The 9957-nt window shown below is 45.1% G+C and overlaps 1 protein-coding gene across 7 annotated transcripts in view; it reads left to right on the forward strand.

Moving 5' to 3' along the window:
- The window catches only part of cbfa2t3 (CBFA2/RUNX1 partner transcriptional co-repressor 3), a 45174-nt gene extending 35283 nt beyond the window's left edge, over window positions 1-9891 (forward strand). For 5 of the 7 annotated variants that reach the window (XM_086107722.1, XM_086107725.1, XM_086107723.1 and 2 more), the window contains 3 exons: window positions 344-397; window positions 2003-2193; window positions 4873-9891. In XM_086107722.1, coding sequence (XP_085963848.1) covers window positions 344-397; window positions 2003-2193; window positions 4873-5247 — 620 coding nt within the window. In that variant the 3' untranslated portion in view covers window positions 5248-9891. The remainder of the gene's footprint in view (window positions 1-343; window positions 398-2002; window positions 2194-4872) is intronic. The other 2 variants (XR_015100526.1, XM_086107724.1) reach the window with 2 other exon arrangements.
- Window positions 9892-9957: the final 66 nt, after the last annotated feature.

The following is a 9957-nucleotide window of genomic DNA, read 5'->3' on the forward strand; positions in this document are numbered from 1 at the left end:
AGCCGCAGTGAAAATGCAGTCACCTGGCCCGAGGCATGCCACAGCAGCACAGAACAGTGACTCCATAGTCCAACTACAATCTCACATTCCTACTCCCCCTTATATTTAAAAAAAATAAAAAAAAATCACTCCAAAACGGACGCATTCATGTTCAATTAGAGCCAGCCCTTGGATTCATTTAGCTCCAACCACTTCCCACCCTTGTCAAAAAGATTTTTTGGAGGGGCAGTAGTGACACTCCGTATCTTGAAGATGCTGCTACTGTTGGCAAAATATTGCACTGCATTTTCACCAGCAGAAAAAAAAAAAAAAGCAATTTTAACTGCAGTTGTTTTTCATACAGGTACTACAAGCATCCCGCTTTCGCCAGCACTAAAGCACCTCCAAAACAAGCAGGGTGAGTAACATCCCTCGCTCACGGCATCTTACCTTCAGTGTGTGTTTGCGCGGGAGTGTGTGCAGCCAAGTGGTCTGCCTCTCTCCCTTTCAATTAAAAGCAGACATGTGCTGTTTTCTCTGATCGGGTTCAGCTTGAGAGACTGCTGTGATTTTGAGACCAAAAAAACAAAAACAAATCTACTCTGTGGAAAGACTTAGCAAATCCCTGTGGAATTATAACGTTAATATTGCCGCCCGCGTGTTTTTCATTAAGTGCTAATTGCCCGAGCATCTGCTATGTACTCTCCTTGATAAGAATTAATTAAATTTGCAAACTTATCTTGGTGGTGCATACATTAGGCCTGATAATTGAGATTGAGATAATACAGATAATGCTTGAGGGGAGAGAATAAAAGGAGGGGGGTGTGGGGGGGGGGGGGGGTGAAAGGAAAAGGAAATAGGAGGAGAAATGAAGACGGAGGATGCGGCGTAGGACTGCGACGCGCCCGACGCGTTGACGTGAATGGCATCCAAGCCGCATGCAAATGACGATACCGTATGCATGTCCACGTGCAAAACGATGTGGGGTGGGGGTCGTGTGGGGAAGCAACGGCTCGTAGCTCTTAAAAAATAAAAAAAAATAAAAAAGTAGCGGTGTCGAGAGCAACTTTGCCGTTGAGATGACGCCGGGGAGCCTTTTTTTTTTTTGTGTGTGTGTCTGTGCGTCTTTCGTGCAACAGCCGCAGATGGCCGAGTTGGAATCTTTCATCGCTGAAAATATGTTACATGATGGAGGAATTCGCATCTTGTCGCTCAGACCACCAAAATGTGTTTTTGGCACGCCGTTTGCATATACCCACCAAGAGGAGGAAAACGGCTACGATATATTTCTTTGGATATTCTGAAGCTAATAATGAAAGACAGAAGTGCAACACCGACACCACACGCAAAGAGTGGGAGTGCTTTTCTTGTAAATCAGTGATCTGTGAAATGGCAGGCGGGCACTTCCGCCGCAAACTGTTCTCACCCAAAAAGAAGGCATTCCCCAAACTCTTGCCATTGCCCTGGAAGCGTAGACCCACCTGAAACGTCTTTCATGGGGACGTATAGGTGATGATTTGTCCAAGTATCGTACCCAAACGGTCTCATGTAAAAAAAAAACAAAAAAAAACCTCCACTTTATTGTTCGATATCTCCTGGAAGTGCACCAAAACCTACACAACGATCGGTGTACACTCTGGAAACATCGTAGTGAAGACGCTGGGAGTTTATTGAGGTTGCTTCGTGCCGGAGGATTTGTCACTGAACCATCCAGATGACAGAAGGACAATCAGGCAGAAAGGGAATCCCATGATGGCGGCTGAACAGCCAAGCTGGTGACAAAACTTTGGAGGCATCTGCTGTTCTCCGCTCCGAGTCCAGATTGTGTTGGAATTCATCACTGACTGTCTGGATGTTTCCACTTTCTGGCATCAACTTTTAAATCGAGGATGGCGTGCATCTGTGAGCCAGGATACAACCAAAAAGCAGCTTAAAGAACTTCAATAAATGATGGCCGAACAGGCGGAGGCTCAGTCTAACGCGTCCCTTTTCTTCCTCCCATTTTTTTTTTTCGCCCTCTCAGAGGAAGCCGTGAACGAAGTCAAGCGACAAGCGATGTCGGAGCTGCAGAAGGCCGTGTCAGACGCTGAGAGAAAAGCTCACGAGATGATTTCGGCAGAACGCTCGAAAATGGAGAGGGCCCTGGCTGAGGCCAAGAGGCAAGCCTCCGAGGACGCGCTAACAGTCATCAACCAGCAGGAGGACTCCAGTGAAGTGAGTATCACAGACAACAACAGCTTCACCTTTGCCAGATGACGCTTTCCGTTCTAGAAATAGAAATGCCCCAATTTACAGAATTGTTTTTTGTTTTTGTTTTTTTTTAACTTCACTCGGTCAACTTTTTTTGCTTTGTTGTGCGAGCTAAAATTTGAATCACAAGTGGGCTTCAAATACAAGTGATGTGGAACAAAAAAAAAAAAAGGAGCGGAGGGTTGACGATTCACTTTCAGCCGTTTATTGAACACGAAAGTCAAATCTACAAAAACAAACTTTCGGCTAAAACGAATAACTGACGTCGAGGCACAAGACAATTCGGCCGTGTTCCTTCTGTCACCCACAAAGCCACGCCCCCTTTAAAGGGACACAGCTCGGGTCCACAGTCGTCATTTTCTGGCTTGTCCAAAAAAAACAAAAAACAAACATCATTTAGGATTTAAAGACTATCCGTCTGATTGTGTTTTGATAAAATGCAGAGCAATTTTTACTGAATAAAACTCAGCCAAAAAGTATTGGTTTTGTAGGGCTGAAACCAATTGATTGAATTTCAATTCATTTCATTCGGAAACATTACTTTGCAAGGCTCTAAATATTCGTTTTAAGAGTCAACGACATCATTTGAGATTCTAATTTTGGGGAGCAGTTTTTTTGCAGGTTAATCCCAAGGACCCGTAGCAAGGGTTTTGTGAATAAAAAGATGACAATATAATAAATGGATAATTACTTTTCTTTTTTATAATCACCAGTTTTTATTTGTTTCATTCACATCATGTATTTTCTTGCCTCAAAGCAAAGCTAAATTGATTTATTGCGCAGACATCAAAAGTCAAAACAAACTAATAATAACTGGTGAGATCATTAATATTTGAACCAATGTTAAGATGATTTTAACTTTATAGGCCACTACTCCTGGCTAATATACATCGTAAACAGAACTTATTTTGTTTCCAGTTCTGGATGATTTTTTTTTTCCCCCCTCCAAAGTCTAGACACTTCCTAAAATGCCTGCTGTTTTGCGGTTCAGAATTGGATGCTCTCCACTTTAATGTGGTTCCAACCAGACGCCTGTGAAGAGTGGACTCTCGCACATTATTCCCGTGTTAAACGCAGCAACAGTGTCAATCTTAGGTTAGCTTCGCAATGAGCATGTCATTTCTATCGTTCGTCATCATCATCCCTTTGTGAAAATGTTACTTGTTTAGCCGCAGCAGTAGCAAGCTTGCTGCTAGCTCTCTGCTAAGGCATAAATTGCATCAAGTTTAACATCCATGCGTCCAGCTCAGTGAAAGCCTTTTGGGTCCATCGAGGCCAGTGGTGTCAAACATACGTCCTGCGGGCCAGAACCGGTTCCCAAGTAGGTTCGATCAGGCCCGCAGAATCATTTAAAAGTGAAAAAAAAAAACGCATAAAAGACACGGAATGAATATTATGAATAAGGTGCAATTCGGGGAGTATCCGCTAGGGCACACACTGTTTTGATCAGAGTAGAAGACAACATTGTTTTGATCAGAGAAGAAGACAACAGCAGTCTCAGTCTTGTCACTGAGACAGACCCAACACAGCAGACGCTATCGGGAACCTGTGCATACTTTCTTCTTTACACATTTAAGAGCACTCTCCTTAGTTTGTAAGGTGTAGGCAGGGATTAAATTTAGTTTTTATATGCATATGTGTAAATGGTTTAAAAATTCCTTTCTTTATAAATCTCGTTTCATCTGAAAGTGCGTTATTATATTTTTCAACACCAATTACTTGTTCAAGTTTTGTGCCTTTGTACAATCAGTAAATTGCACATTTAAAATCTAAGGTGCTTTGTGAAATGTTTTGTAAAAGATACGTTCATTAAATTTCAACATTTTCTTAATGTTCTTGTGCTTCTTTAGACCAAAACAAAGGAGCGACATATTATTTTGGTTATTTATAGCAGAGTATGGTATCATTTTAATGGTCTGGCCCACTTGACATCTCCTGAGGCCGTATGTGGCCCACCATGTGAAATGAGTTGGACATCCCTGATCGAGGCAGTTGCTTCTCACTTTTTTGTTTTGATGAGGCGGAAAATGCAAATTCTGCTTCGCTGACTGCGATGCGAAACCGCCAGTTTCAAGCCTTGCTTTGATATTTAAAGTTAACTCAGTTATGAGTTTGGCCGCGGTACAAATTCAAATTGCAAGGCCAAGGTACCACTTTTTTTATCTTTTTTTTTTTTTAACTTGAATTATTTTTGGTCTGATCTCATAAGCTTGAAGTGGGATCGAGGCCGGCTCCCGGTGTTCTTCAACGCTACATTATCACTAACCGGCAGTTCACACCAGCGTTTTATCAGCCTCTGACATTCAGCTAACAGCTCTTGGCTCTAGGTTACTCGCACCACCATGGTGCCATCATCGCTGCAGAAGCAGCCCAGTTGTTTGGATAATAATGGCAGACAGACCCAGATGGTAAGAGCAGGGTGCCAGACTGAGTCCATTCCTGAGCAGATGACCACCACCTGCTGGTGACTCAAACCGGAGCGAACCTCAAATGGATCCAGCGTGTAAATAGATTTAGCAGGAAAGCCATAAATCAAATTGCAAACAAACACACACACACGCGCGCACACATAACTGTGTCATGTCTCGGAGACCAAAAAAGACTTATTTTTATCAACCGTCTGTCTTCCCACTGTCTCACCAGAGTTGCTGGAACTGCGGGAGGAAAGCCAGCGAAACGTGCAGCGGCTGCAACACGGCTCGCTACTGCGGCTCGTTCTGCCAACACAAAGACTGGGAGAGGCACCACCATGTCTGTGGTCAGGGCCTGCAAGGTCTGCCAGGGGGCAGCGGTGTTCCTCTTGGCACCCCCTCCCCGTCTTCGGCGTCCAGCGCACCCCCTACGCACTCAGAGAGCACCCCTCCGGGTCCGCTGTCGCTGGCGGGCCAGAGCGGTCTCGCGGCGGCGGCGGGCCAGAGCGGCAGCATGTCGGCCAGCCCCAAGGAGAGCAGTTCGAGTAGCGCCTCTCGGTCCACCACTCCAGCCACACCCGCACTACTCGATGCCACATCCCGCTGAATTGTGTTCCTGTTTCCTGTTATGACAGTGGCCACGCTCCACACAAAACCAAACGGAGGAATCTTCATCTCACATATGACCCCTGTCCTCCTCCCACAATTTAGCCCTTTGTTCCCCCCCCAAGTTCTGATAACCGAAGTCCGTCTTTTGCGACCATGATTACAAATATCGCGGCTTTGGGATTCAGTGTCGTGTAACTGTTGAAAAGCACAAGGACAAGTGACGGTAACATATCATCGTGTTTGGTGGGTACCCGGAGACTTGACTGGCGCTCTTAAGGGCTCTGTTAAGACTCGGGGGGTGACGAGATCAATTAGCACTTCAACGTCATCATAATTTCGCTCCGACGAGAGCACCCGGAGCTGTTATAGGCACTGACAGTCCTGATCTTCTCCTAGTCTCCAAATGCTAACAAGCTAAGGATAGTGAGCTTTTTTTGTGTTTGTTTTTTCTTCAAAGACAACGAGCGAAGGGGAAAAACCTGCGATGCCGTTCCTCAGAAACACAACTTTGTATTTATGAAACATTTCTTTCTGGCTTTAAGGGGAAAACAAAGAACAGTCCAAATATTCGAATTGAGAGAGAGAAGAAAAAAAAAAGTGATGAGACTGACGTCGATCACCATCGTAATGACATGAAACGAAATGAGTTTTAAACTGCTAACTACCTTGCTAGCGAGCCAAGAAAAAAAAAAATATCTACGCCGGACTCACCTCTCGAAACCATTGTGAACCCAAATGAATTCAAAGATGAAAAACAACCTGATCCAAACCTTTGTATTACACTGCCAAAGTGCGTAAGCGATAAAGAGAAGCACTCCTAACCAAACGCAAAGCAACATCACCTCCTCAGCAGAAAAGGCGGGCCCGTGGGAGAAAGAGAGCGAGAGGCGGGCCTGCGGGAGCGCCAGTCGGCCTCGGCTCTGTCGCTGCCTTCTGCGCCGCGGACGAGACTTCAGCAACTGCTTCAGTGACGGCCCGGACTCGTGAACGCACGGACAACGCTGTGAACGACTCGGTGAAACGGACCGAGGCCTCACCCCAATGAGATTCGTGTGACAATGGGAAGCAAAAAAACAACAACAAAAAAACAAAAGAGGGGGCGGGGCGGAACAGCTACGCGGACTTCAATGGAGATCAAGTTCCATACACGACAATGTAGCTACCAAAAACCTCCATCTGTCGGAGCGTCCAAGCAGAACACGCGTGAGCATTGTTTGCGATGTTTATTTTTGAATCTTCAGCGGTGAGGTGATATTTACCTTGACCTTCACACACCTTTTTCTTTTCCAAAGCACGACGAACGCAGCCAAGAGAAGGGCGGTGCAGACTCTCCTCTTTTTTCTACCTCCCTTCCACCCCACATGTCGCAAAAAAAATTTGGCCCGACCACTTGACTCGAGTCGGCCCACCGCCACCCCAGCCCGCTTTGGAATTCACACCAGAGCAGGACAGCACGGGAAAGGGAATGGAACCCGCTTGTAGATATTGCTCCTCTTTGCATTTTTTTTTTTTTTGGTTTTCAATCGTCTATTGTCGCTCACGTACACATGACTTTGTGTGTCATCCGGGAAATTTTCTTTTGCTAGCTTTCCTTTTCCTTATCACGGGGAACGGACGGCGGGCGGGGTCCGGGCAAGGACGATTGTCTCTGAGAGGAAGCCCCCCCCCCCCCCCCCACATTGTCCTCATTGTTTGATTTGTTGTATCGACATGGATGAGACGAAACCCCTCTTGTAGAATATTTTGTATCGCTCGCATTGTAAGACAGTGAGAGGACGGAGGTGCAATATGAAGAGAATTCAGCTACTGAATGGAACCTCAGCAACTGCCCGTAGGGTGTCATATAATATAGATACATATAAATATATTTAAAAGTAACATTGGTAACTTAATGTGAATGTACATAGTATTTAAAGAGGTCCAAAAATGTGTTTGCCAAATAACAGAAACCTTTAAAGTTTAATGTCCAGAATATGATTTTCTCACAGTACGTTTGTTTCTCCAATGTATCAATGACTCCTTTTTATTTTATTATTATTATGATTGTTTTTGTTTTGTTTTTCATAGGTAATTCAAATGCGTTTCTTCTGCGGAGTAGATGTAGGGGGGGGAAAGTACATTCTGACAGATCAAGTGTGCGTGAACTGCATGACTTCCAGAAACACACCAATCCGGCTTGAATGAACGAAGCGAAGGCAAAAAAATCGGTCACATCGTCAAGAGGTATGAGAAGTGTTGATTCTCATCAAATAGGAGGGGGCGGATATTTTCAGTGTAACGCACTTCCTCGACACCCGGGTCTGCTCCGTCGACTCCAGTCGTCTGGTTCTCACCTGATTTAGCTCCGTTTTTTTCTTGTTTCAATTGAATCCTGTGAAATGTCGCCGCTCATTTCGAATAGTTCCTCTGTCGCCATTTCTCTTCGTCACTCTTCCGGTATGTTTGTTACCTCCAGTTGCAGTCAAAAGCTTTGAAAGTAGGCTTGAACAATGAACCGGCATTCAGATGAAGTGGAGCCAACGTCAGAGGTTAATTGGACTCACCTTGGTTTTCGATTTATTTTATTTATTTTTTTGGGATAATTGCTTGACAGATGACAAACATTTAAGGGAAAGAAAAACGATGTCGGACTTGAGGATCCTATGGCCTTTTCCCACCCAGAGTTTGAGCGTTCCCTCGGTTGATTAGCAACCTTGGGCTTTTGCTGAGTGGAGAATGGGGGCCGCGTGGCCCCCGTTCGGGCAAATTTGATTCTCAAAGACACTTTAAAAGTCCCAACGGAGGGCCACAGTGACGACCTGGTGCTGACGCTGCGACTAAGCCGCAAGCTTCTGCTGCATCCACGTGTAGCATTTCTTTTGTCAGCGCGACAAAATGGCTTCTTTGATGTGGCGTTGACCCGGGGGGGGGCCAACGCCAGAGCACTCTTCACTTGCTACCTCCTGAGACCATACAGCTAATCGCCAGGAGAGCTTCACCTGGACTTTGAAAAGATGGGCTGAGTGCAGACATGGACGTACACACCCGCGCCGCTGAATCAATCGCCCGCTCGGGTATCGAAAGGCCTTGCCACTGCCACCGTGTCCGTCGGACGTCTCCTTTGTGATCCGTCGGTGAAACAGCAACCAAACATATCACTGAACGCGGCACGAACCGACGCTTGCCATTTGTCATCCGAAACCAATAAAAGCGCAGACCAAAGTACTCCTGCATTGCCATAAGCGGCTTTGACCTATTGTAGCGACGCCGAACCCGACAGGGGAAAGTTCGAGCGTCGCCGCAGTCAACCAAAGTGTCTGAGATGCAAACAGTCAGAGCAGAGCGCAGGAGCCCAGAGCGAACGAACCATTTTAAACGTTCGACGGGCATTCGGAATCGTGTTTCCGCGGCGATGAAAGCATCTCCTTTGGAAAGCCGACCGTTTGTATATCCTCGCAGTGACAAAGCCTTGCAGAGATGAAATTAATGAATGGTGAGCATGCGTTCCGGTGTGAATAGAGTGTGGTTTTATACGACTTTTTTTTCCTTTTTCTCCACGTCTTTGTACTTGAAACCCTCCAAGCTTTAATAAAAGACCCCAGGCAAACGACTGGCAGAGATTCACAATACGTCGCGACGGTATCCGTGTCATGTGCGGCGTTTCTCAACGATAGCGGCATGAAAAAAAAGAGCATTTCAGTGGCAACACCTTTCCAAACGCCGTTGGCGCGTGTGCACCCTTGTCTGCATCGAAGCCCTCCAAGAAACAAACCAAACCCAACAGCCCACTTAGAAATGACCAAAATACAACCAAAAGCTATTTGCTTCCATTGTACTTAACGGTAGTGTTTTTTTGTTTGTTTTTTTTCCTCATTTGAGCATCAGTAGGAGGCGGATGCGGGATGTGAAGCTACGTTCGCACACAAAGCAAGCAGACCCGAAGAGCAGCCGAACTGTGACAATATGCGTGTTCGATACGTTGTGTCAAACAATTGTCATATTCTTTTCTCTGCACTCTGTGTGAAACTAATTGGGCTCTGCCGTTGCGAATGACCTTGGAAGGCTTGACATCAGTTACTATATCTAACTGTGGATTTCATTTGGGCAAATAGAATGTTAAAAAAAAAAAGTTTAAAAAAAAGGAGGTTGCCAATTGGAGCACCCTCGACCGTTAACGGTAACCAATGACGTCTCGAGAAGTGACAACGAGTCCTTCCTGTGACACAGGTTAATATGCTAAAGGTCAAAGCACTTGTGTACTCCCCCCAAAAAAAGTCATGGCTCAGGACGATCCCCCGTTTTTACCTTTACATAAAATGAAAACGAGGGTGTCTGACAGCATTCTATACTGTACTGTGCAATACACTATGACATGGGAAAAAAAAACAATTCTGTCGGAAGGATGACGGAAAATCTGAAAAATCTTTCTTCTTTGTTTGATTTCTCTCTCTTCGAGTTCCTGTTGCCGTTTTTTAGATGAAGTAAACTGTGCCAGAGGAATTAAATTCTGATTTGTATTTATTTCTTGCATGCTTTCCTCCCTGTTGCTAATACCACTCTTTAACTGTTCGCTCTGTTGGATGTGTGACGCTGTAAAACATTCTAATTCAGGTTATTGTCTGTGTTGAACAATGTAACTGTGTAATTAAAATATGAAATGAAAGTCGGCGATGCTGCATTTTTTTTTACACTCCTAAAAATATATTAATCACTCACAACACTCACAAAG

Source organism: Hippocampus guttulatus, chromosome 3 (assembly GCF_054856545.1).
Source record: "Hippocampus guttulatus isolate MCC_2025c chromosome 3, RoL_Hgut_1.0, whole genome shotgun sequence".
Taxonomy (NCBI): domain Eukaryota; kingdom Metazoa; phylum Chordata; class Actinopteri; order Syngnathiformes; family Syngnathidae; genus Hippocampus; species Hippocampus guttulatus.